Source organism: Pituophis catenifer, unplaced genomic scaffold (assembly GCF_029215685.1).
Source record: "Pituophis catenifer annectens isolate HBS135680 unplaced genomic scaffold, rPitCat1.0.hap2 SCAF_3, whole genome shotgun sequence".
NCBI classification, from domain to species: Eukaryota; Metazoa; Chordata; class Lepidosauria; order Squamata; family Colubridae; genus Pituophis; species Pituophis catenifer.
The window spans coordinates 15,957,676-15,984,281 of record NW_027256883.1 but is presented as its reverse complement, the minus strand read 5'-3'; the positions used below and the strand labels follow the sequence as shown (position 1 = coordinate 15,984,281).

Below are 26,606 nucleotides of genomic sequence, written 5' to 3'. Positions count from 1 at the left end.
CAAAAAGTTAATTTAAAACCATTGCTTGGGTTTTTTTGGCGGAAGAATCTGAGCAACCAAAGGCTGAGGTATGCACACCATTCTGTCCTCTTTTGCCGTTTTTTTCCTCTGTTGGGTAACAACTCATAGAAACACAAGCGTGTCCAACGACATTTTAAAAAGTGGGTTCCTAAATTTAAAAAAAAAAAACAATTACAAGTACAAATAATCTGGGTCTTTTGTCAGTTTATTAGATATAAATAAAAACCAAGGCCAGATTGATAAAGAATCAAGAAATTGGTGCTAACTGAATCCTTTGTCAACATATTACTGCACTACTGAAAACATCATCAAGGCTTTCCTCGGAGTCCATAAAGGGATTGGTTTAACTGGTTGCAGACAACAATGAAATCACTCCCAGTTTATCAAACCAGTCACTGATTCGAAGGAGCACTGGCAGGGCATGAAGAAATTGCGAGGGGAAAAACAAAGCATTGATAATTATGAGTACAGCACTTCCCATTTTGGGGAAGCATCATTTCCTAGCAGAGCTGAATTTGTATCTCTCTCTATATCCCTATTTGTATTGTTTATTTGTATCCCTATTTTAGAATCGTAGGCGGTTCGGCTAATGCAGAGGTGGAGAACAATGGCCCCTTTATGACTGGTGGACTTCAATTCCCAGAATTCCTGAGCCAGCCATGCTCCTCAAGCCCACAAGTCATAAAGGGGCCATCATTCCCCACCCATGGGCTAATGTAATTAGGGGATGGGGACAAGACTAGGATTGCTATGATGCTTCTTGAATTTCCATAGTGGGTCTTGTTGTCTAATTAACATTAAGTCAAAGACCGTCAAACTCTAGAGAAGGCCAATCATTTAAAGCCGTCTTTCCCAACTGTTGCAATTACCAGCTGTGTGGACTTCAACTCCCAGAATTCCAGTCAGCATGGCCATTGAGGAGAATTCTGGGAGTTGAAGTCCACCCAACTGGAAATCACCAGAGTTGGGAAACACCAATTTAAAAGGCAAAGGGAAGTCCGATTCTCCCTTATCACAGCACACCTGGCAATGTTTTCCAACATCACCTGTCAGCAGCTCCACATTATGACACCGGGTTCTTGCATGAAAACGAATCACCATCTTCCATCAGCAATTCCTATACACTATGCTTGTGCTTCATTCAAAAATGAAAAATGCTGGAGGAAGTTAGTTATCTGTTTTTATTAAGCTCAGCTATCTGATTCCTGTTGCTTTCATCATTATACAAAGAGGTATTTTCTACATTAAGCATTCAACAGATCTTTCTGCATTCAGTCTGTCTCTCTCACACTCACCTGCGAGAGAAGCATTCCCTAGTCCTTCGTGCCAGGATACACACACCAAAGCCACTGTTATACATTCGAGGCAACAGATCGTATTTTTTTTTCTCATTTCCAATTAAATATGCATAGGATTAAACCCCCATCAAAATCAGGATCAATAGAACTCATTCCAAAATCAGTGCAGACAGAACCGTGCATTTAAAATGCACCACATTTGCTATGCTGGGAGTACGGAGGCTGCAGTAAGATTGCAAATTAAAAACTAGCATTATCAGCCAAACTTTTCTTCCTTTGTTTTAATGGCTCCAGGTAGAATTTGTTACCAATAGAATCTGATTTGGCTAAAGAAGTACCTGTCACTCAAAATGGGATAAAAAAAAAAAAGAGTTGTTTCCAACTAAATAAAAGAGAAACTGCAACTGAAGGTACCTGAAGTGTTTTTTTCCTTAGCATCACTGTGGACCTGAACATTTTAATTTAATTCAAACCGGAGGAAGAAAAGTCTCCGATGACTTTTTTTGACCTCAAATTGGATTCAGGAAGGATTTTTGTAGGGCTCTTTCATGAAGCGAGGCCTACAAGACCAATTGACAAACGTGAATTCCCTCGAGAGAACAGTTATAGAAAGTACAATGTGTTGGACACCCTTAAAAAAAAAGTATCATTCTTTTTTTTTTTTTTTAATGGCAGCAGTGAATTAAAGAAGTTAATGGCCTGGAATAAAATCTTATCTTGTCTCTTCCGTCGTGTGGTCTTCCGCCAGGAACAAACAAGAATTCGTAACGGGTCAGAGCCAACAACACTAGAGCAAACCTGGTCCTCGGATACCCTCCACAGCAAGAAACATTCCCATGTGTTGTCGAAGATGTTCCTCACAGAAAAAAGGAAAAAAAAAAAAAGCAGAAAGTTTTTTTGTTTTGTTTGTTTTGTTTCATTGATCACCCAACCGGAAGCCCTGGCCCCAGTTGTGTCTTGTGTCTCCCTGGCGATTATCTGCAGGTCTTCGCACACTGGCTGGAGGAATCCCAAATCCAGATACTCCTCCTCTTCTGTTAGGCAGCCATTTGTACCTGCGGGTGAAGAGAAGAAGGAATTCAGGCAGCCATCTTAGCCCCATTCGGCTTTAGCAGCCGAACAAGACTTCAGCAGAGGTTGAAATTGAATTTGAAGAAGCAACATAGGCTTAGGCTGGAGTTTCAGTACAGGTAGTCCTCGACTTACAACATTTTGGTTAGTGACCGTTCCGAGTTATAATGGCACTGAAAAAACAAACTTATGACCATTTTTCACAATGATGACCATTGCAGCATCCCCAGGGACATTCGGATTTACATTTGGATGCTTGACAACTGACTTCACATTTATGACGGTTTGCAGCGTCCTGGGGGGGGGGGTGTGTCACACGATCCCCTTTTGCGATCTTCTGACCAGCAAAGTCAATGGGGAAAGCCAGATTCACTTAACGACCATGTTACAAGTCGTAAAACGGGGCAAAACTCACTTAACAAATTTCTCACTGAGCAACCTAAATTTGGGGCTCAATTGTCATAAATTGAAGAGTTACCTGTACAAAGAAGCTGGAAAACTTTGGCTTTTTTTTTTTAACCAGTTTAGACTCTTATTGAAAATTCTGAGAAATAGCTCAAGGCGGCTTGCTCTGTGTGTCTTACTGAAAATCAAGCCACTATTAAGAGGCTTCCCAGCTTAACGTGAGGGTCAAGTGGAGGTCATAATTGCAAAAACTGCTTTTTCGGGGCTGGTCAAAATGCCAGAAAGTAGGGACAGTATCTTGGAAATGAAGTATACAGGTACTGTATTTTTCAGCGTATAAAGCACTCTGGACTATAAGACGCACCTTTTTTGGGGAGGAAAACAAGAAAAAAAAATCTGCCTCTGCCTCTGCCGCCCAGCAATTTGCCTCCTTGCAGCAAACAGCCCGTTTCAGTTTCAGCACAGTCTGATTAGCACAAGAAAAAAAAACACCTGCCTCTGCCTCCCAGCAATTTGCCTCCTTGCAGCAAACAGCCCATTTCAGTTTCAGCTTCTGCACAGTCTGATTAGCACAAGCAGCTGATTGTCGGTTGGATTGGCTTCCCGACCATCAGCTGTTTCAAGCTGCAGGGATTGCCATAGCCTATTGCTGCCTCCGCGCCCCCATTTTCGGCTTCCGCATCCCGTGTGGGCAGGGCCACATTCTGTATATAAGACGCTCCCAAATTTTCACCCTCTTTGGGGGTGAGGGGGGGAGTGCATCTTATACTCTGAAAAATATGGTATTTATTTATTTATTGAATTTATATTGCCGCCTATTTGCCCATGGCGACTCAAGGCGGCTTACAGAATATAAAACATTTAAAACAATAAAAACTAACAAAAAGAATCAAATAAATTAATATAGTACAATATAACAAAATCAACCCCCACCTCCCGCCTTAACTTACAACCATTCGTTTAGTGACCATTCCAAGTGACAATGGCACTTAAAAAAAAATGACGTATGACCATTTCTCACATGTATGACTTGCAACATCCCTGTAGTCACATGATCAAAATTCAGATGCTTGGCAACTGACTCGTATTTATGATGGTTACAGTGTCCCGGGGTCATGTGGTCACCTTTTGCGACCTTCTGACAAAGCCAATGGGGAAACTAGGCTCACTGAACGACCCTTTTACTAACAACAACCGCAGCAATTCACTTAATAATTATGGCAAGAAAGGTTTGTAAACTGGGACAAGACTCACTTAACAGTCTCGCTTAGCAACAGATGTTTTGGGCTCAATTGTGGTCGTAAATCAAGGACTACCTGTAAATGGGGTGTGGCTAAATTTCAGCATCAGTCTCTGGGCAGGGATGTTATCTTACTTTTGGATTTATATCTAACTCTCCCTGGTCTTCCCTGCCGTTTCTCATTAATGTAAGTCTTGAGTTCTCTATTGGCTTTCTATTTTGAACTTGTTTCCCAACAGCTAGTGAAAAAATATAGCCTCAAGCTGTTTTTTTACTCCCAGGAAGCTTTCCGAACAGGTCACACATTTTCACAAGATGAGGGCTCCTTGCATTCTTAACCTCATTAAACTTTTAATGTCATTTTTAAAAAGTCTCCAAGTTCTCTTCTCCCTTATTGACTGGAAGTGAGTGGATTCAAACCGGAAGTGAGTGGATTGGGCTTTTCTGCTCAGCCTGAGAGAGGGTTCTTACCCTGGAGTCAGATGACTCTTGCATGTCAAGGCTGAGATTACTAATTACCACAAAACACATTGGTGTGACATCATAAGGATCTCTAAAATAGATTATTTTTAAAAAGCACCTAGTGGCCTAGCCCTATGTCACAGAATCAGATGTACCAGCTCTCACTTGTCACAAGGACACCATTCATTTTGCTACAGACTCATTCTTTGCTTTCTTTAGTATCTGTGACAGAGAACATAGAAGCCTTAGTGCATCCTGAACACAGCATTTGGATACTCCAGGTATCCAACACCTTCGTGGGCAGGAAATCTCAACATCTGAGCTAAGCCTCATCCTTAGGGTCCTTTGTCTTGTGTTAGTAAGAAAGCCAGTTTGGTTTAGGTGGTTAAAGCATCAGGCTAGAAGCCAGGAGATGGTGAGTTCTAGTCCTGCCTTAGGCACGAAGGGTGGCTGAATGACTTTGAGCCAAATCACCAGGCGACTGTGAATTCTAGTCCCACCTCAGGCATGAAGGACAGTGGGGTGACTTTCGGCCAATCACTTGCCAATCCAACTCTCAGGATTGTAGGGAAAATAGGAGGAAGAAATAATATTAGGTATGTTGACTGCCTTAAGTTATTTATAAATAATAAAGGTGGGATAAAAAAATAAAAATAAAAAAGCAGTCATTATAGCTCCTCTGGAAGCAGAATGGAAGCCAGGCTTTTCCAAGGATTCTTGTACATGCAGTGCTCCTTCAATTTAAATTAGAAAGGCAGATTAATTGTAAAGGTAATATCTTCCTGGAGTCAAGAATTACACGGCCATGGTCAGTAGATTTAACCTGGCAATAATATGGAAAGCAGATTAGATTAGATTAGATTAGGTTAGACAGACATAGATGAAAGGAAAGGAAAGGAAGGAAGGAAGAAGAAAAAGAAAGAAACAAAAAAATTTTTTAAGCAGAGGTCAAAAACAAAGAGGCCAAGGCAAACTCTGGAGCCTACTGCCATTATCATTATACAGCAATATTTCAGTAAAATAAAAGGAGGAAGTGAGCGAATCTTGTATTTGGGAGTTTGTAATAGTTTGACTGAATCAATGTTTCCCATTTGTCTATGTCAGGGGCAAAACATGAATGAAATGCAGCAATTGACCTAATTACGTATACAGCCATCCGGAAAAATGTGCATCAGTCTCATTACTGCCATTGTACTTTTGTTTTCAATTCTAATTAGAATAACGTTTCAACATTCCAAGGTATTCCAAGTCTGATTAAAAAAAAAAAAAGATAAACCAACTTACAGAAACTGAGGTGTTGACAGAAAATTTCTTCCTCCCAAATCCATTGGATATTTAAACATTAAGAAAAAGTATAGATGACCAACCAAGTTGCCGATCAGTTCATTGACGATGCTGTGGGATATTGGGAAACAGCATTTTATAGTGTTAAAAATTAGCGAATGAAGCATTTTCTACTAATAATGTGAAAGTATCTTAATCAACAGGGCCAATTTCTAATGAGTTTGCACTTTTGAAGAGCTTGAAGGCTGCTAAGACTGAAAATAACCCAAAGAAGCTACCCCAAGGTCTGCATATTGTCTGCAAACATTTTTGAAAAATACACTTTTGCAGACCTGTGGGGAAGACAGTGCTAATGGACTAAATACTGAATTTAAAAAGCGAATGCCAGAAAAAAATAGAACCTAAGAAAGCTAAAAGTCACAATCTCCATCATCAACTGCATCTATCTGAGTTCTAACTTCAGAAAGCCTTGAGACAGTACAATTCATAATTATGGAAGACTGTTACAATTCCAATATATTCTAAGTTATCAATGGTCACTTAAGTATTTATCCTTCTTCCAGCTACATACACAGAAAAGTAAGAGTGCCACTGGAAAAACGATAATAAAAATAACTGAAAGTTAGATCCCAGAAGAATTTTTAGTACTGGGCTATAATTTCAGAAGGAAGAAGGATGTTAAGATGGCTTTCCTTGGGAAACTTCATTGTTGGAAGTTGAAACCCGAGACTCTTACCATGTTTCCCCCAAAATAAGACCCCCTCTTATATTTTTTTGAACCCTGAAATAAGCGCTTGGCCTTATTTTTGCGGAGGTCTTATTATTTTGGGGCGCGTAGAGATGTGCACACTCGCCTGCCGCTTCTGCAGCCCTGTTCTGAATGGGCTGTAGCCCGGGCGTTGGGGACCCCCTGTACTTCCTTTCAGATCACCTACAGCAGAGCTTCTTAAGTTTCATGCCCTGGACCCCTCCTTAGAAAAAGAATTTAAATGCATGAGGAAATACAGGTATAACCTGTTTCACAAAGGAAAGCAGATATGCTCAAGTACAATTATCAAAACGTTACAAATGACAAATGTGTAATATAACAATAAGACAGTATGTGCTTCTTTATTAATCCATTAAATCAATACTCAGGCCATATAAGCAGTCCTGTGCCTACAGTCACAATTGAGAGTCCAGAATCTCAGCTGTTGAGCAAAGCGATTCAGTGAGTCACCACGTGACCGCTTTGCTCAATGATCACAATCCCAGCTCTCCAGATGCAGTCATTAAGCAGACCATTGGAGAGTAAGGCCCAGGACTCCCAAGCATAGGACAGGAATTGGGCCTGGGCCTCCCATCACACCCAGGAGTCCTAGGCTCTATCCCCACCACCACAATAACGTTGGTGTCCACTAACACATTTTTGCCAGTTTTAAGATCTATTCTTCAGCACACTCAGCTGACTGGGAAATCCTGAGAGTTCAATCCACATTCATCTAAAATTGACCAAGGTTAAGAAACTTTGATTTACAGGATTATGGAGTCCTGATTGTCTCTCTACATCCCATCTGGCGTGACAGGAGGAGCATGCTTTGGGCCCCAATGCCTTCTTTCCAGAACAGAAAACATGCCTTTTCTGTCACAGCACCTGATCTTTGGAACACTCCATTCCCCTCCATTCCCAAATTAGATTGGCCCTAACTCTGTCAGCTTTCATAAAGCTTTGAAGCTTTGGATCTGTTCCTGCCCATGAGGTTGCAAATTCTTCCTTGGTCACTATTGTGGTTTTACATTACCTGAACTTTTATTTTAAATGCTGTTGAAACGCCCAGAGTTACCACAGTGATATAGCAATAGCAATAGCACTTAGACTTATATACCGCTTCATAGTGCTTTACAGCCCTCTCTAAACAGTTTACAGAGTCAGCCTATTGCCCCCAACAATATGGGTCCTCATTTTACCCAAATGGGAAGGATGGAAGGCTGAGTCAACCTTGAGCCTGGTGAGATTCGATCTGCCAAACTGCTGGCAGCCGATGATCAGCAGAAGTAGCCTGCACTCTAACCGCTGCACCACCGCAGTTCATATGAGTGGCTATATAAATTAAGTAAATTAATAAAGCAGAGACAAAGTATCTGGAGATACTTACGAGCCTCCAATGATATAGTTGAATCCCAGGATAACCCACGGCAGATAGCATGCCTAGGAAAACAACAACATATATGTTTATCATAATGAACTTGAAGGGCAAAATTATCCTTTCATCTCATGTGCTGAACTTGGTGGGCCCCGATGTCTAACAAGGAAATGCAATGTTGAGCTGCCCCCGAAAAAAATTGTTGGTTGAGATATTGGCTGGACAGTAAACTATCCTACTATCCAAATTGCATTGGCATCAGTTTGTTACATTTCATTTCCTATGATTAACACTAAGCCATGCTTTTATGTTATTTCTTCCCAGACTACCATGTTTTCTTAGCTGTTGAGTCTGGGAGCTGGATTGATAAGCTACAAAATACCAGGCTGGAAGGAAGAAATTCAGGAGTTAAAAGTAGGCATTTTCTGAATTATTGATAGGTAGAGCCCAAAAAGTTTGCCATCACTACATTAAGTGGAGCAAAAATACAACGGAATGGCCTCCAGCATTAACTTCTGGGTCTTAAAAATGTTCCTTAGATGTTGCAAAAGCCAGACCCTTTTAACGTTTAAATGGCATTCACTATAGCAGTGATGGCTAACCTTTTTGCCGTCGCGTGCCAAAAGCGTGGGGGGGCAGTCGTGTGCACACGTGCCCACATCCATAATTCAATGCGCCCCTCCCCCCGCTGATACACGCACGACGCCCCCCTTCACTCCCCTGCTTTTGGTACGCGATGGCACGGTGGGCCTGGAAGGCCCGTTTTTCGCTCTCCCCAGGCTCCAGAGGCATTCTTGGAGCCTGGGGAGGACGAAAACAGCCTTCCTCATCCCCCCGGAGGCTGGAAACAGTCTGTTTCGTGACTTCCGGTGGGCCTGGAAGGCCCGAAAATCAGCTGGCCGGCATGCGCATGCACACTGGAGCTGAGCTAGGGAAACGCTTGCGTGCCCACAGATATGGCTCCGTGTGCCACCTGTGGCCCGGGTGCCATAGGTTCACCATCATGGCACTATAGTCTCCTTATCTGCAGAATGCAGCCATGTCTCCCTTAACCATTTTGTTCAAAAAATTTGTTCACTATTACACTTGAGGCAACCTTCTGTTTTATGAAATCTCCCTTCTACTTGCTGAGCTGCCCTACAGCTACTTCTGTAATTTTCCTTCCATTAAAGAACTGTATGTGGAGCACTGTCAAGAAGGAAAAGATCACACAGATGTCAGATATGTAAATGCCAAACTTCTCTCAAAAATCTGGAAGGAATCAAGGAATGGCTACCATGATTCAATCGGATGTTGAAATTCCACGGATTTGGGCAAGACGTCCAAAAGACAGAAGCTCATCTCTTAAGGCCACTCACCTTAAACCGAGTCCCAAACCAAAATGACACAATCATGTCTCTGTTCAGCTGGGCCCAAACATAAAGTACGGACATGATCAGGGGGATCATCAGCAACTATAAGAGAACAAAGGATCCGACATGGTTTATATGAAGACTCACACACTGTACTTAAAAATATTACAACGAAAATCCCTGTTCAATTTAGATACACCTCCATACTGTTCAATTTTTTTTTCTCTGAGGGAAAAAAAGGGGAATTAATTTGGAACAAGAACATTTTGGGGGCGGGGGGAGAGATTTTGCAGATTTCTCCATAATCCATGGCCCGCTAAATCAGGGGTCTGCAACCTTAAACACTCAGAGCCATTTGGACCCGTTTCCCACAGAAAAGAAAATACCGGGAGCCACAAAACCTCGGTGGGTGTGGTTCATGTCACTCACTTTCACCAGTCACATGCCCCCCCCAGCTATGTCTACCCAGCTGGACATTAGGGCAGAGAACCGGTTGTTAAAAAACAATGGCTGTTTCTTAATGTCATTTGTAACTTTGATTTGGAAGGATGGGCACCAAAAGTCCTAATAAACCTGATTTGCAAGACTTTAAAAAAAAAAGGATATACTTACTTGCATATTCATTACTAAGCCAGTAATCTTTTCATTTTAATTAAGGAAATCCAAACTAAGCAAACATTTAATACTTAATTTATAACGATTCAATTTTAGACAAGTAGAATAATCAATGCTAGTATCTGTTATCATATTGAAGCCCTTTTGAGCCGGCGGAATAGATTTGGATCTCTGCCTACCTGCTCCGCATGGCTTTAGTTTAGCCTGTAAAATCTCCCTCAATCGTAACCAAGTTGGGCTCAAACAACACATTAGCAGCAGACTCTGATATTTTGAGATTCAGAGTGCAGGAACCCAGCACATTATGTGAAGTAGACTATCACGTTAGGCCATAATATGGTTTATTCATTTGGCACATTGTAACACTAATCATGCTTTGTTAACCCAGCTTTTGTGTGAACCCAGCCATTGAGTCTCGAGCAAATCTTAAATTCTCATTCATTTATACAGTGGCTGTTCCTGAATTTATCACCTTTCCCACCCAAATATGTGGACTCAGGAGTATCAGAAGAGAAATGGGGGTGCTGGGAATGACTTCCCTAAGGCCACAACATTAAATAAACTCAACATTAAGAGAACTAAGATATCCGGCCCTCTCAATTCCTGGCAATTAGATGGGGAAGAAATGGAGGTAGTGATAGATTTTATTTTCCTGGGCTCCAAGATTACCGCAGATGGGGACTGCAGCCAAGAAATTAAAAGACGCTTGATCCTGGGGAAGAAAGCAATGGCAAATCTAGATATCTTTATTAAAAAGCAGAGACATCACCCTGCCAACAAAAGTGCGTATAGTCAAGGCTATGGTTTTCCCAGTTGCAATGTATGGCTGTGAAAACTGGACCATAAAAAAGGCTGAGCGCCAAAGAATTGGGGCCTTTGAACCAGGGGTGAAATGCTCCCGGTTCGGACCAGATTGCCCGATCCGGTAGCAATGGAGGCGGGTGGTTCGGAGAACCGGTAGCAAAAATCCCTGTGCGCCCCCCCCCCCACCCCACGCCCAGCTGAGCCGCACAATCATCAGAGGCTTTATTTTTTACTTTTAAAAGCATTTTTTCTACAACCTCTTCAGCCAAAAAATGCTTTTAAAAGTAAAAAAAAAAAAAAAGCCTCTGATGATCGTGCAGCTCAGCTGGGATCGTCAAAGGCTTTTAAAAGAAAAAAATCCTTTTTTTCTTTTAAATGCCTCTGACGATCCCAGCTGAGTTGTCTGATCGGCAGAGGCTTTTTAAAAAAAGCTTCTGCCGATCAGGCAACTCAGCTGGGATAGTCAGAGCCTTCTGAAAGCATTTTTTAACAATCTCTTTGCCGAAGAGATTGTAGAAAAAATGGTTTTAAAAGGGGAAAAAAAATTGGCCATGCCCAGCCAGTCACATTACCTCCCCCCCAAGCCACGCCCACAGAACTGGTAGTAACAAATTTTAGATTTCACCACTGCTTTGAACTCTGGTGCTGGAGAAGACTCCTGCGAGTCCCTTGGACTGCAAGGCGATCAAACCAGTCAGTCCTAGAGGAGATCAACCCTGACTGCTCCTTAGAAGGCCACATCCTGAAGATGAAACTCAAATACTTTGGCCACCTAATGAGAAGGAAGGACTCACTGGAGAAGAGCCTAATGCTGGGAACGATGGAGGGCAAAAGAAGTAGGGGACGACAGAGAACGAGGTGGCTGGATGGAGTCAATGAAGCAGTCAGTGTGAGCTTAAATGGACTCCAGAGGATGGTAGAGGACAGGAAGGCCAGGAGGAACGTTGTCCATGGGGTCGCCATGAGTCGGACACAACTTTGCAACTAACAACAACAACAACAACAACAACAACAAAAGGCCACAGAAGCCTCCGTAACCATTTTCCGCATCCCTTGGTTGGGGAGGGATGCTTTTCCAAGACCCAAACCTGTCCAAACGTTGGCAGCAGATTCAGGAAAGGATACAACTATGCAAATCCAGTTAAACAGCAGCATGAACATGTAGTCGGCAGGCCTTCCATCGAAAGCACCTGAGAACAAAGAATGGCATTGCTGTGAACGTAAATCCCTGGCAGTTGTTTTTTCTCCCTTTCCCCAAGAGGCTTTGGGAGCCTTCAGAAGGCTGTGATTAAATCGCGGGCTGCAACTTCAACTTTTGTTCCGAGGAGGAGGAAACAAGAGGCTGCTCTGTTTGGTGAGGGTATTTTATGGGAAAGCATTATCTGAAAGGCCAGTTTTCGTAGGAAAATCTAAATTACTAGTCTCTGTTCATAATATGAATTCTAGCATTGGAGGCTTTTTTTCCCCCAAACAAATATTACACAAAATTCTAGCGCCAAATTCATTTTTTTTTAGTTGTATCACAAATATTACACAAAATTCTACCATCAAATTCATTTTTTTGTTTTCCCACAAATATTGCCCAAAATTAACATACTACAGGTAGTCCTTGGCTTACGGCCACAACTGAGCCCAAAATTTCCATTGCTAAGCAAGAACTAAATATGTTAAATATTTTGCCCCGTTTTATGACCTTTCTTGCCAGAGTTGTTAAGTGAATCACTGTCGCTAAGTTAGTAACATGGTTGCTGTGTCAGCACTCTGAGTAACGCACCCATTGAAAGTAGAACTCTGAGGCAAGTAGGTTCCTCAAAGAATATGTTTATTGGACCGTATTTTTCGGAGTATAAAACGCACTTTTTTCCCCAAAAAAAGAGGGTGAAAATCTGGCTGCGTCTTATACTCTGAATGTAGCCCCGCCCAGCTTCTCAAATGGAGGTTTCAGAGGCTGAAAAAAGCATCAGAAACGAAGCTTCAGAAAAGAAGCCCCCAAACAGAGCTTCAGAGGCTTTTTTTCTGAAGCTGTTTTGGAGGCTTTCAGAGGCAAAAAAAATTTTTTTTTTCTGAAACAGAGTTTTAGAAGTTTCAGAGGCAGAAAAAAAAGCAAAAAAAAAGCAAGGCACAGAGCTCACAACCAAGGAACCTGTTACTAAAATTCACCTCTGGGAACAGCTGATTGGAGGTATTCGGGGAGGCTGATCCACCTGCCAATCAATTTTTTTCTTATTTTCCTCCCCAAAAACTAAGGTGCTTCTTATATTCCAAAAAATATGGTACATCATATCGGCACAGCCGGTGAAAACCAACTCTAAAGATTCCCGTGGTTTTCACCTAATTAAAAGAGTAAAAACTCCCCCTCCCCTCCCCGGTGTCACCAGTCACATTGTCCAATGAATATAGCTGGCAGGCTCCTCTCCTCCTTCACCAGCCACCTGTTACAATGACCTTGGTTCCCACAGGAAAACTTTATTTTGACTGTTAGCTGGGCTATCTACTTCCCCACCTCCCTTCCTTCTCTCAGGCTTCGTGGCAACTATGAGGCAGCAGCACAAGATGGCTTCAGCCGTGTTCGCTTCAGAGTTGACACGCTGAGTGAATCTGGCTTCTCCTTTGACTTTGCTTGTCAGAAGGCCACAAAAGGTGATCACACGACTCGAGACACTGCAACTGTCATAAATATGAAGCAGTTGCCAAACATCTACATTTTGATCATGTGACCATGGAGATGCTTCTAAGGTCGTGTGAAAATCAGTCATAAGTTGCTTTTTTCAGTGCTGTTGTAACTTCAAACAGGCACTAAATGAACTGTTGTAAGTCAAGGACTAACTGTACAAGGTTGATAATATAGTCAACATTATAAACTCTATAGCTCCTGCAGCATAATCTGAGTTTGAGAAATGTATTACATAATTCTTTGTTTGCAAAGTTCGATCAGTGAAGGCTGCAATTCTTACACAATAATTGCAATTGGGAATAACTGGTTTATGCTAGAACTTGTTTCTAAATAAACTACATAAGAACAATCCCAGAGTATTTAAAAGACAACTCTTAACTGGTTGGCTTCAGTAGATTTGATTTATTATAAGAAGGAGAACAGAAAGCAATTTTTGTGTTCCTTGTATTTATAAGGTACTTACACTTAGTAATAATCAAGCATTATCACAAATTATCTTATTACATCCAAGGAAAATGGCCTGCATGCACTTTTAATTTATTAGTGCTACATGATGGGAAATAAGCAATTAAGATACTTGCCAAGTTAAAAATACAATTAACAAGATTTTTAAATCTTTCAAACTCTTTCACTTTTGCCAAACATTTAGCAATTGCCTGAGACTGGAAATCTTTTTTCTCCTAGAACAAATTCACAAAGTTTTCTTTACCGGGACATATGAAGATGGAATAAGAATTCCAGCAGGTGAACTAATCTGAAATATACATCAATGTCTGTAATACAGCAGAGATTTTTTTAAAAAAATTTATTCACAGCCTTACTGTGTGCTGGAGGGAGAGTTCCATTTTCACTGATAAGGGGGGAAATCTGCCTCTGGCTATTTACGTGACAGATGTTTTAATCTTTTGGATAGTTTCCCTGAGGTCTTCCTAGCCTTGTAGAGGGAAATCTGAATATTCAAGTGATTCCCAAGCCAAGGTCACAGATTACAGCTGCTAGCTTTTTGCCTCAGTTTACAAATACACTCAATTGCCCAAAGACAGTTTTAGACATTCATGTACATTTCTATAGGTCCATGTGGAGTATAAATTAAATACGCTGACTTAAAAAATATAAACTGACAAGTTTGTTTACCATCCTCAAAGGTAAAAAATAATTGAACATTATAATGGTGCGGTTGTATATTTACCTGTTTCCAGACGTGATGAATACTGATACAAAAAATAGAGATTCACCAGATATAGAAAGCCTGTCCCTGGGCCAACAGGGAAATAAAATGTGGCGGTTATCGGCCTCCAGATCTGTTTAGACAAAAACAGCAGATATGTAAATTACTTGTTTTTTGAGAACTTGTTTAAACAATACCAAAGTTACTTGCATCAGACAACATCAGTAATTGGTAAAATAGTATTGTACTACATACTAACAAAGTCAGATCTATAATTATTTGATGGATTATTGGGGGTGGAAAGCTCCCAGCCCACCAGCCCATTGAGTCCCCATCACTGTTAGTCTGATGGGTGATAAGACACCAGGATTCAATAGTGCTGAAGAGGAACTATTGAGCCAAAGTTTTACTGCAGGGATATGCAACTCTGACAACTTTAAGGCTTGTGGACTTCAACTCTCAGGATTCTGGAGAATCCTGCTGGGGAATCCTGGGAATTGAAGTCCACAAGTCTTAAAGCTGCCAAGGTTGGACACCCTTGCTTGACTAGGAAAGGACTAAAAGAACTTTGATTCATAAACTCTCTTCTGTCTTCTGGTATATAGTTGTAAGAACAATTTCAGAAGTTTTTTTTTCTTCTGTTAATAAGTTTTTCTCCACCACCAACAAACGCACCTCTCATGCAATACACAAAAATGAAGAGAGTGGCAGATATTACTCTAGCCCTACAAGAAAATATTATCAAGCTTCAATAAAAGGCCATAATGGGGGGTGGGGGAATCTCTCAAAGTGATTTAGTAAGATTGGGACATGCTATCTGGTCATAAAATGATGGGAATCAGAAAAGGACTCTCTTGGAAAAGACAATGGATGGTTGATAGCACAGAGGACATCCAAATATTCAACATTTGCACTATTACACTATTACAAATGACTTGAGCGCCCTTGGTATTGGTTCTGGATGGTTGGCTGTGGAGTATACAGATCTATATACTGTACTGTAAGACAGTATATACAGAAGCACAGGCAACATCTGAGACTTCACGTAGAGTCCATAGATTTATAACTGGATGGTTGCTTTCTGCATGCTGTTTACTATGATTGCCATCAACTGCCTGTCACATGTGAACTTTAGCAACTTTCCACCTGTTATGGGGACTTTCCTGTCTGTCACATGTTAAGAATAGCCCAGCTAACCAAGCAAATGGCAACCGCTACATAAATAGCCTTCCTGCAAGAGGCAAGCCATGCTTTCATTTGGACTCGGAATATCCCCTAACAGCATAACCCTTGGATCGAGTGGGTTTCACTTACCTTTGCTACCGGTTTGAGCGCGTGCCCCATCTGTGCATGCGCAGAAGCTTCTGCACATGCACAGATTGTGTTTGATGATATCCGGGCAGGTGAGCGGAGCCTCCTGGCACCGCTGCTACCAGTTTGCCCGAAACGGTAGCAACCCACCACTGCCTTTGATGCACTGGAGAATAATGTTCCTTGTCCAAAGCCAATATGGAGAATGGCTGCACCAGCAGAGGTTGAGCTACAGTTAAACATGTTTAGAAGGCATCCTACCAAGTAAGAGCATGTCATAGAGCAATTAGTTCCCTATTTAGATAAATGCTGTATCTCTCTATGGTAAAAGAATGATATATCTACCTCAATTCTATGTGTTGGAATTCTGAAAGCAAAGAACAGGGAGGGAAATATACCCAGAATCTGGGTGTCTAAGATACTGCATGTCTCTCAAAATAAAATGTCTACAAAGAAGCACATTTCTCCTCCAATCTTGAGAAATATAGTCTTGCACCAAACAATCACTCTATTCCCCTTTGCATTCCTCCGAGATCGCATTAAAATGCAAAGAAATTGGCATTTCAAAATGCTGAAATCTACCTTCTACGCTCCATCCCCTGCTTTTCTTAGCATACCAACATAGGTGGCAATGGGAAAAGACTGACAGAAAATCAGATAGGAAACTGTTTTATCACACAACTTTAATTCTTATCGTATTTTCCATATCTTCATAAAATGAAACATTCATTCATAGGAAGCATTTTTATTATCCTACAGAGAACATACGTAGCTCAAGATTGAAGCAGTGAACTATAATTATTCAGACAGCTGATGAAATGTCTGTAAATGAAAAACCAAGTTTAGAGAATTCGTATAACCCAACATTTTTATTATCTATTTTTCTACACCCGGTGTTCCATGTCTATTTGCAAGGAATAATGGGGGAAAGCAATTCTGAATAGCTAAGCATATTAAACACCTTCCTAAAAAACTCATTTCGTTCAGCTAAAACAAATATTGAACAAAAGAATCAAATCTTCCACAACAGTGATTTAAATAACTCTGGCCTCCTCAAAAAAAAAAAAGAGAGACTAACCAACTTAGCCTTCCAACTTAAATTACTCCATATTTTTTTCACTATATTGGTGCCTATCAAAATGCCAGAAACCCTTCTGAATGTTAATGATTGTTTATATTCTTGGCACTAAAAATATAGCTCTGCAACAAGACAAAAGGCAATAAATAATGAAGTCTGTGACCAAGATAAATCAAACAATTCAATTGATTGCTCGTGCTATTTATTTATTCATTCTATATTCCTTCCCATTTCAGGTTGTGTTTTGTTAGCAATGGCTGGAAATTAAAGCAGCTCAACTGTTTCCATGATTACTGAAAAAGGAAACACCTCCCACACGTCCATTCTCAAAAAAGGCGTTATTTATTTTGTTCCATGAGTGACATGACACATACTTTTTCACACTTATCTTATCAAAGTGAATCAGGAATGATGAAATAGAAGAAAACTGAACCTCTCAAGAAACTGGCTTTCAGCAGCCAATGCAAAATAGTAATTGTATGAGCTTGTTTGGTAAGTTCAGTATTTGCCCAGCATTACTTACAAGTTTTCTCAGCCCTCTGCTGTGCTATGCTATGCTATGTGCCTCTCCCTGCTGAGACCAGTTATTTCCCACCACGCAGTATGCAAATTTTCCCACTTTCAGTTTCAGAGCTAATTTACAAAACACCTTTGATCAGTTTTCAACTGTTATGCAAAGCTCACTCAGTGACATGATCACACCATGTAATAAACGTGTTATGGTTTTAAGTGTGTACACCATGTTCAGCCAAGATCATGCAAGTAAACTACTATGGCCTGGAATGACCTCTAGTTTCACATGACTATTAACCTTCTGACCAGAGTGGTATCCATACAAAGCAAAGCACATTGGGGTTGGGGCAGTATTTGGATGGGAAGCCACAATGGAAACCCCACAATCAATTCATACATACATACATATATATATATCTACATATAGCAATTTCATTTTCACAATAATTAAATGGGAAACTGAATCCTACTGGTGTACCCTAGATCAGGGGTCTCCAACCTTGGCAACTAAGCCTGGCAGACTTCAACTCCCAGAATTCCTCAGCCAGCTTTTCCGGAGACTCAGGGCGGCTTACAATGCATTAAGCAATAGCCTTCATACTTTTGTATATACCTGCTTAGTAGGGCTTTCGGCCCCCCATAAGCGGTGTTCTTTTTTATACAAAGTCATCTTATTAACCCCATAATCCGGGTCCTCATTTTACCTACCTCGGAAAGATGGAAGGCTGAGTCAACCTTGAACCTGGTGAGATTTGAACTCGCAGTAATTGCAGGCAGCTGGCAGCTAAGTGCTACTTAACTGCACTTTAGTCTGCTGCACCACCAAGGCCCTTAGTGCACCACCAAGGCCCTTAGATGCTACCTAATTTTTCCATATTGGCTGAAATTAACCCTAACCAGAATCTCAGGCTTGGACAACATTAAACAAAGACCTGGCTCTCTGGAGAAGTCTCTGGTCCTGGGGAAAGTAGTAGTAGGGAAGAAGAGGGTGACCAGCAGGCACAGTGGATGGACTTAGTTACTATACCATTAGAAGACCTGAGAAAAGCAGGTTAGGGACAGATCATCATGGAGAAGATGATGATCTATGCAGTCATCAGAAGTCAAAAATGACTTGATGGGCCCATGATGAGTCCATCAATCATTTTCTGAAAGGTACTTTTTAAAAGTCTCTCTTATCACACAAACAAGCATCCCTTGCTTAAGGTAAGCACTGTTCAATTTCCTAGAAGGAAAACAAAAGTTCTGTTTTATAAATGTCAAGTTACGGATGGTGCCTCCCAGCCAAATCACTAAATGGCACTTCCACCATAAGCTAAAAAGTACACCAAGGCTGGAGTGGGGGGGGTCCCCATATGCTTGCCATAACTGACTACAATTCCCAACATACCCAGCGCAGCATTTGCTTCTAAGGGCTATAGGCAAGAAGCGCGCCGTGCATGCCGGGAGCCGTAGTCCAGCTCGCCTACCTGGAAGCGGTTGATGAAGGCGTCGGGCCACAGGAAGAGGTAAACGGGGCTGATCAGGCCTAGCTTGCCGAAGAGGGGCACCGCGATGGCAGCTGCAAACCAGTAGCGGGTAATAAACGGGATGCTGCGGAACCAGTCCCCGAGGTCCGACATCTCCCCTTCGCCACTGGTGACTGGGAGGCCTGGACGCCGGTCCTCGCGCTCCTCGCTCCCGCCGGTGCTTCTTTTTCTCAGCCAAAGAGTGGCGCGTCGAGAAGGGCTGAGAGCTGGCCGGTGGGTGGGGCCCGCCTTCTTCCGACGTGGCCACACCGAATTCGGCCAAACGGCTACTTCCGGTTTCCGCCTTCCGTTTGCTAAGCAACGGAGCAAAAATAAAGGAGGGGCAGAGTAGCGTCGCCGGAAGTTCCACTCTTAAAGGGACCGGGCGCTTTTCACTCCCTCGTTCTCTATAAATCAGAGGTCCTCAAACTTGGCAGCTTGAAGACTTGTGGACTTCAACTCCCAGAATTCACCAGCCAGCTATGCTGGAGGCTTAAAGACACAAGTCTTAAAGCTATGCTGGCTGGAGAATTCTGGGAGTTGAAGTCCACAAGTCTTCAAGCTGCCAACTTTGAAGACCTGTGCTGTAAATAGAGGCAGTCCTCGACTTACAACAGTTCCTTTAGTGACCGTTCAGCTTGCCTTCAGAAATCGTGGGTGCTCCATCACTGGAAGTTTTTAGGAAGAGACCAGACAGTCACTTGTCTGAGATGGTATAGGCTCTCCTGCTTGAGCAGGGGGCTGGACTAGAAGACCTCCAAGGCCCCTTTCCAGCTCTATTCTGATTCGGTCCACTCATCCAAAATGAGAAGCAAAGAAAACAAGGGGGGAAAAAAATTGCAAAGTGAAAGTTAGAAATTAATAGCAGAGGTCGATGCAAACTGACTGAAAAGCCTTGCAGGGTGATTCCAGGATGCTCATGTATCAAATCTGGGAAAAAGCTGCCAAAGATTCCAGTTTTCGCAGCAAAACCAGCTGTCTGATGGGGGAGCAAAAACAAAGACACTGCTGATTTAAGGCATCATTTTTTTTAGGAAATGGGGTGGGGGGAAGTGGTTTAGCCTGGTATACCATGCTATAAAAAGCACTCTTGGGGAACTAAGAAAAGCAGTTTTAAGATGTGTGGACTTCAGCTCCCAGAATTCCTCAACCAGCACGCTGACTTGGGGAATCTTAAAAGTTGACAAGTTTGAGAAACTCCGCTGCATCTTTTGCTGCTCTGTGCATACGGTTAGGAGTTACCTTTTATTTATTTATTTTTTCATGTTTTATTTGTTTTATTTATATAGCATTCAATTTTCATCAAACGGTGTATTCTGGGTACAATTATATTTAAATAGTCTATTTGTACATCTTTGTTGTAATAGGTCATCACCATCATATTAATAATACAGCAACATAATAATATAACATTAATACTTAACATTTGATATCCTCATCTTTAACAACTCTCCTCTATACCATTTCCTCCATTTATATCTCCTCCTTTCTAACTTTTTCTGTTATCTAGCCATTGATACCTTTTATTTAGTAGATAAACGTTCCTCTCCTGTGTGCATCATTTCCCAAGGGCAGTTCAAAGAAATATTTTAAAATAATTACATGCAGTTCTGAATGCATGTTGGAACAGATGGAGGAATGATACGGTGTATACCTGTTCTGGGGACCTCAGCTGTTCATTTATTTTCAAGACATCCTGAAAAGAGTCTCTTGACTTCAACAATTGCAAATTCAACAGGTCGATTTCGGGAACTTGGTTTGCTTCCTTCTTTCCCTCTGCTGCAACACTACTTTCTGGATAGATAGGCTCTTGGACCATCCTACGGCCTCCAAGCAAACTACAATTCCCAGCAGGCTTTGCTTGGAATGCTCCACACACAAGAAGGGGAAAGTCTCCTGCCTCTGCCTTCCTCAGCCCACGCCTAAGGGGAGGCGTTCCTTTCCTATCCCCCCCCAATAGGATGATGCGTTGGTATCTTCCTAAGTCAGAGCGGTCTGGCAGGAGAAGCGGCCGTTGGGGTGGATTCAGTCCGGCGGCTGAGTGAGGCGGCGGCGCTGTTTCCTTTCCCGCCGGGATGCAGAGCTCGGATCTGGGCAACAGGGAACAAGGCAAAATCTGGCACCGCAGACCCTCCCCGGCAACACAGCAGGGGTAACTTTCCGTAGACGCAACATCCCTTGGTTGCATTTTTTTTTCTTTTTGCAGCTGTTCAACCGTGGAGCTTCCATCTTCAGGGATAGTCTATCTGTTTCCAAGCAAGAGCGATGCTTTTTCATCGTGTTCTGCTCGCAGGCGTTCCATTAGCCCACGGCCCACCTAAAAGAGCTGGATTCCAACTGCCATCAGGCCCCCCATCCCACCCCCAAACAAGGGGAAAAGAGAGAGCACTTTTTGGAGGGGAGGTGTGGGTGGGTGGGTGGTACACAGGTGATACAATGAAAAGGGGTCAATCAATGCCCCCTTGCTTTTATGCTGATCAAAATAGAATCTTGGAAAATTGCTGAATGCACAGAGGATGGGCATGGGGCAACTGCCTTAAAAAGTGAGAATCTTGGAAAATTGCTGAATGCACAGAGAGGATGGGCATGGTGCAACTGCCTTAAAAAGTGAGAATCTTGGAAAATTGCTGAATGCACAGAGAGGATGGGCATGGGGCAACTGCCTTAAAAAAGTGAGAATCTTGGAAAATTGCTGAATGCACAGAGAGGATGGGCATGGTGCAACTGCCTTAAAAAAGTGAGAATCTTGGAAAATTACTGAATGCACAGAGAGGATGGGCATGGGGCAACTGCCTTAAAAAGTGAGAATCTTGGAAAATTGCTGAATGCGCAGAGGATGGGCATGGTGCAACTGCCTTAAAAAAGTGAGAATCTTGGAAAATTACTGAATGCACAGAGAGGATGGGCATGGGGCAACTGCCTTAAAAAAGTGAGAATCTTGGAAAATTGCTGAATGCACAGAGAGGATGGGCATGGTGCAACTGCCTTAAAAAAGTGAGAATCTTGGAAAATTGCTGAATGCACAGAGAGGATGGGCATGGGGCAACTGCCTTAAAAAAGTAAGAATCTTGGAAAATTGCTGAATGCACAGAGAGGATGGACATGGTGCAACTGCCTTAAAATATACTTACTGTGCTAAGTAGAGTTTCTCATCTAGAATTGATAAGAAGGAACCACTCCAGATTAAAAGTCCTTATCCCTTTGCAAAAAGTGGTTGACATCAGATGGGGGAGAGGTAGGTAGGTAGGTATGCATTCTGTCCCAGGAGAATCTGTTACAACACCCATAAAAAATAAGATGTATCATTTGGAGTGGATTTATTTGATAGGGATGTGCCTCATTGAAACTCTGTCACAGGGATGGGCTCCTCTTTTTTTGGTTGAGGGTTTTATCCGCATAACATGGGTTCATCTCATCCCAGTCAGGGAAGTAAGCAGTGTGTAAGATAACTGCCAAAAATATGCAAGGCCAGCCATTCTCTCCCTCTTGGGGTTTTTTTTTCCCCTTTTACTTTATAGCAGACTTTCTCCCTATTCTGACATAATTCCTTTTCTCCTACAGTTCTCCTTATATTAACTTCATTGTGCTTTCTTTCCAGAATCATAGTAAATATTATTCATACTACCACAGGGTATCATTCCAAGACAATACGTTTTTTGAATGTGGCTTTTGACTGTTCAGGAGAGTATCTACTTGCTGGAGATCATCAGGGGAATATTTATGTTTTTGATTTGGTGGGCAACAGGTTGGTACTCCATGTTTCTTTCATCATTTTGTTTATGCGTGCTTAAAATGTATAAATTGCTTAGGTAGAAGTACAAGTATGCTAGTGCCATGTGGGCTTTTTCCAAGATTCTCTCCATGTACACAATAAATAAAAATGTATTAATAATATTGGAATAATACAGTATTTCATTACTGAAGAGCCTCAGTGGCGCAGTGGTTAGAGTGCAGTACTGCAGACTACTTCTGCTGATCACCAGCTGCCAGCAGTTTGGCAGATCGAATCTCACCAGGCTCAAGGTTGAATCAGCCTTCCATCCTTCCGAGGTCGGTAAAATGAAGATCCAGTTTGCTGGGGGCCATATGCTGACTCTGTAAACAGTTTAGAGCGGGCTGTAAAGCACTATGAAGCGGTATATAAGTCTAAGTGCTATTGCTATTAATAAAATAATATTTGGTGAGGATTGATTATGGCCTAAATGTATTTTACTTCCCCCATTTCAAGGCCGTCAGACTGTTTAACAATTTATAGATAAAAAGAAAGATATACAGTATAGAAACAGAGATAGATATAAACACACATATACAGAGAGATATACATAAATGCAAGTAAACAAGATCTGGCGTGTTTTAGAATATGCTGAGTCCTTTGGTTAAATTACTCTCTTTTAGCGTTATCATGGTTATCTGTTAGTGTGTAAGGAGTCTATGAAACATTCACATATTGCTTGACTTGACAGCTGCTGTAAATGACATTTTATGGTCTGCCGGAATAATTTTGGCTTGTCTCAATAGGTTCAACCTGGTTCAACGAACAGGACAAGCTTGCACTGCTCTGGCTTTCACTCTTCGCAGGAAAACAGAATTCCTTGTGGCTTTGGCTGATTATTCCATCAAATGCTTTGACACAGGTAATTTAAGAATTTCCAGTCCATAGTAGACAGCTTCTCAAGGGTGCTGGGAACAACATCTCCTATAATTCCTGATAGACTTCATAATTTCATAGTGAACAAACCAGGGTTGAAATGCTTCCGGTTCGGACCGGATCGCCCGATCCAGTAGCGATGGAGGCGGGTGGTTCGGAGAACCGGTAACAAAAATCCCTGCCCCCCCCATGCCCAGCTGAGCCACGCGATCATCAGAGGCTTTTTTTCTTTTAAATGGCTCTGATGATCCAAGCTGAGTTGCCTGATCGTCAGAGGGTTTTTTAAAATTTTCTACCGATCAGGCAACTCAGCTGGGTTGAAGAGGTTGTAGAAAAAATGGTTTTAAAAGTAAAAAAAAAAAAATTGGCCACACCTACCCAGTCACATTACCCACCACCAAGCCACACCCACAGAACCGGTAGTAACAAATTTTAGATTTCACCACTGGAACAAACCCCCAGAATTTCCCAGTTGGAATGCTGGGACTTGAAATCCACACAATTTACGCCAAGTTTGAAAAAATACTGCATTATATTACACTGCTGTAGTATATAATATATACTATATATAATATAGTATATAATACAGTATAATATATAATATAATGGCGTGCAGAATATTTCAAATTTGAAGCAGTTATTTTGACCTTACGAAACTCATTCATCTAAAATGGTACAAAACCTACTGGTAGAAATGATCTCCCTAAGTTTGAGCAAAACCACTTAGGTTTGTGCAGAACAGAAGCCTGAGGTCCAAAGAAGGAACAAAATATATTTCCCTATTTCTAGTTCCAACTGTTCTATTCCAGCCTTAGAAGACTTCTGCAATGGTCAAATCAGCACTGGGCCATTTCTAGAGAGGTTGGCACAATCTCCTCTGAAGTCACATTTCTTTCGAGTTTGAAATCTTTTAAAGTCTCCTGGTTCTTTCTGGGTTAATTTTGACCTTTCCCAATCTTACTTCTACAGCAACCAAAGAACTTGTTAGCTGGATGAGAGGACATGACTCTTCGGTTTCTTCCATCTCAGTTCACGGCTCTGGCAGATACGCCATCACGTGCTCTACAGATACAGCCCAGCTTTGGGATCTGGACACGTTCCAGCGCAAAAGGAAACTGAACGTCCGCCATTCTGTGGGGATCCAGAAGGTGAATTTTGGAGATAGTCCCTCCATTGCCAGATTAATCATCTGGTCTCTTGAAGCCTTTGGCCGTTTTCCATTTTTTGTCAGCTCCCAGTGGGGAATCACAGTAAAGCCAACTTTATGGAAGGAAACTTTCTCCTTGGTTTACATCCACTTTGACCCCTGGATCTCACCGTTAGATGTTGAAGGCCCCATTTCTTAATCGTTACCATGCATTTGTCTGGCAGCTGCTCTCCTGTTATAAATTGTCTTAGTTTGGCTGTTGCTAATGAACTGATTTAACACTGATGATTTGGGCCCAGAATGGATTTCTGCTTCCTGATTAGTCTCTGAATATTAGGGGCATTAGACCAGGGGTGAAATGCTCTGAAGTCTGTTACTGATTTGCTTCGTGCGCGTATGCACGCTTAACACGCATGTGCACCGCAGGCGGTAAGAAGGCTTTTCTGAGTCTGCAAAAATAAATAGAACAGCGAGGGGGGGGGAAACAGCTGTGCCGCGCGATTTAGATTCGCTAGATTTCTTGCTTTCTAGCGAATATATATCACGCGGGACAGCTAATTGTCGCACAGCTGACAAAAAGTTTTTTAAAAAAGTTCCGACAATTCAGCTGTGCGACAGTCAGCTGTGCTGCGCAATCATTGGAACTTTTTTTTTTTTACTTTTTGTAGTGTTTTTTTTACTACTGGTTCGGGCGAACCGGCCCGAACCAGTAGCATTTCACCCCTGCATTAGACCCCAGCAAAAGGTGAGGGGACCAGTCTAGGAACCAATCACAATTATCTGGGGGAGGGAGAGGTTTCACTATTAAAAACAATTGCAATGCATTTGCAATGGAATGGAGATAAAAATAGAGAAGAAAAAAATGCTGTCTTCTCTATCAACTCAGCAAATCAGTGCCACCTGATTTGGTCTGTGAAGCTAAGAGGGGAGTCTTTGTCACGCTCAACATGAGACCTATTTCTGATCCCATCAGAGAGCCCTGCTACATTCGCAAGGCGTTCTCAAAGCCAATAAACACAGCCCTAATCAATGCTTTCTGAAGCTCCAATTAACTTGGGAGGATGGAACAGATTTAACAGAAGAACAGTTGGAAGGGACCTTGGAGGTCTTCTAGTCCAACCCCCTGCTTAGGCAGGAAACCCTATACCATTTCATACAAACGGCTGTCCAATCTCTTTATAAAAAACCTCCAGCGTTGGAGCATCCACAACTTCTGGAGGCAAGCTGTTCCATTGATTAATTGTATCTTACTGTCAGGGAAGTTCTCCTTAGTTCCAGAGTCAACCTTGAGCCGCTGAGATTCGAACTGCCAAACTGCTGGCAATTTTATTTTTTTTTTAATTTGATTTATATGCCGCCCTTCTCCGGAGACTCAGGGCGGCTTACAGTGCGTTAAGCAATAGCCTTCATCCTTTTGTATATTTATACAAAGTCAGCTTATTGCCCCCACAACTGGGTCCTCAATTAACCTACCTTAGAAAGGATGGAAGGCTGAGTCAACCTTGAGCCTTGGCAAGATTCGAACCTGTAGTAATTGCAGGCAGCTGGTCTTAATAACCAGCTTAATAACAGGGTGCCTTAGACCACTGTACTACCAAAGCTCTTGGCAAGTCAGCAGAGTTAGCCTGCAATGCTGCATTCTAACCACTGCGCCACCACAGCTCATAATACAGGTAGTCCTCAATTTATAACAGTTTGTTTATGACTGTTCAAAGTTACAACGGCACTGAAAAATGTGACTGACAACCGTGTTTCATAGTTACGACCTTCACAGCATCCCCTTGGTCATGTGATCAAAATTCAGACGCCAGGCAACTGGTTCATATTTATGACCTTTGCTCTGTCCCAGGATCATGCGACCTTCTGACAAGCAAAGCCAGTGGG

General features: G+C 42.0%; 2 protein-coding genes across 2 annotated transcripts in view; one reads left to right on the top strand and one right to left on the bottom strand.

The window, feature by feature from the left end:
* Positions 1–1,184: 1,184 nt before the first annotated feature.
* On the bottom strand, positions 1,185–19,181 carry DERL1 (derlin 1). The gene is made up of 8 exons (XM_070940352.1): positions 18,889–19,181; positions 14,539–14,650; positions 11,801–11,865; positions 9,869–9,895; positions 9,263–9,358; positions 7,917–7,969; positions 5,782–5,892; positions 1,185–2,374 (listed from the first exon to the last, which is right to left on the bottom strand). The coding sequence occupies exons 1-8, from the start codon at positions 19,039–19,041 to the stop codon at positions 2,236–2,238; spliced, it is 756 nt and encodes a 251-aa protein (XP_070796453.1). The 5' UTR covers positions 19,042–19,181; the 3' UTR covers positions 1,185–2,235.
* Positions 19,182–21,002: 1,821 nt separating this feature from the next.
* TBC1D31 (TBC1 domain family member 31) overlaps positions 21,003–26,606 on the top strand; it is a 38,401-nt gene continuing 32,797 nt past the window's right edge. Inside the window, exons 1-4 of the mRNA XM_070942035.1 lie at positions 21,003–21,079; positions 22,526–22,672; positions 23,446–23,561; positions 24,545–24,723. Coding sequence (XP_070798136.1) covers positions 21,003–21,079; positions 22,526–22,672; positions 23,446–23,561; positions 24,545–24,723 — 519 coding nt within the window. The remainder of the gene's footprint in view (positions 21,080–22,525; positions 22,673–23,445; positions 23,562–24,544; positions 24,724–26,606) is intronic.

What these genes read in the sequence shown, in the direction of transcription:
- DERL1 (XM_070940352.1), bottom strand. Translation starts at nt 19,041, where the DNA reads ATGTCGGACCTCGGGGACTGGTTCCGCAGCATCCCGTTTATTACCCGC. An exon ending in AACTATATCATTGGAGGCTC is followed by an intron (nt 5,893 to 7,916) that starts GTAAGTATCTCC and finishes AATATCCCACAG; the next exon opens with CATCGTCAATGAACTGATCG. An exon ending in CTGTCAACACCTCAGTTTCT is followed by an intron (nt 2,375 to 5,781) that starts GTAAGTTGGTTT and finishes CTTCACCCGCAG; the next exon opens with GTACAAATGGCTGCCTAACA.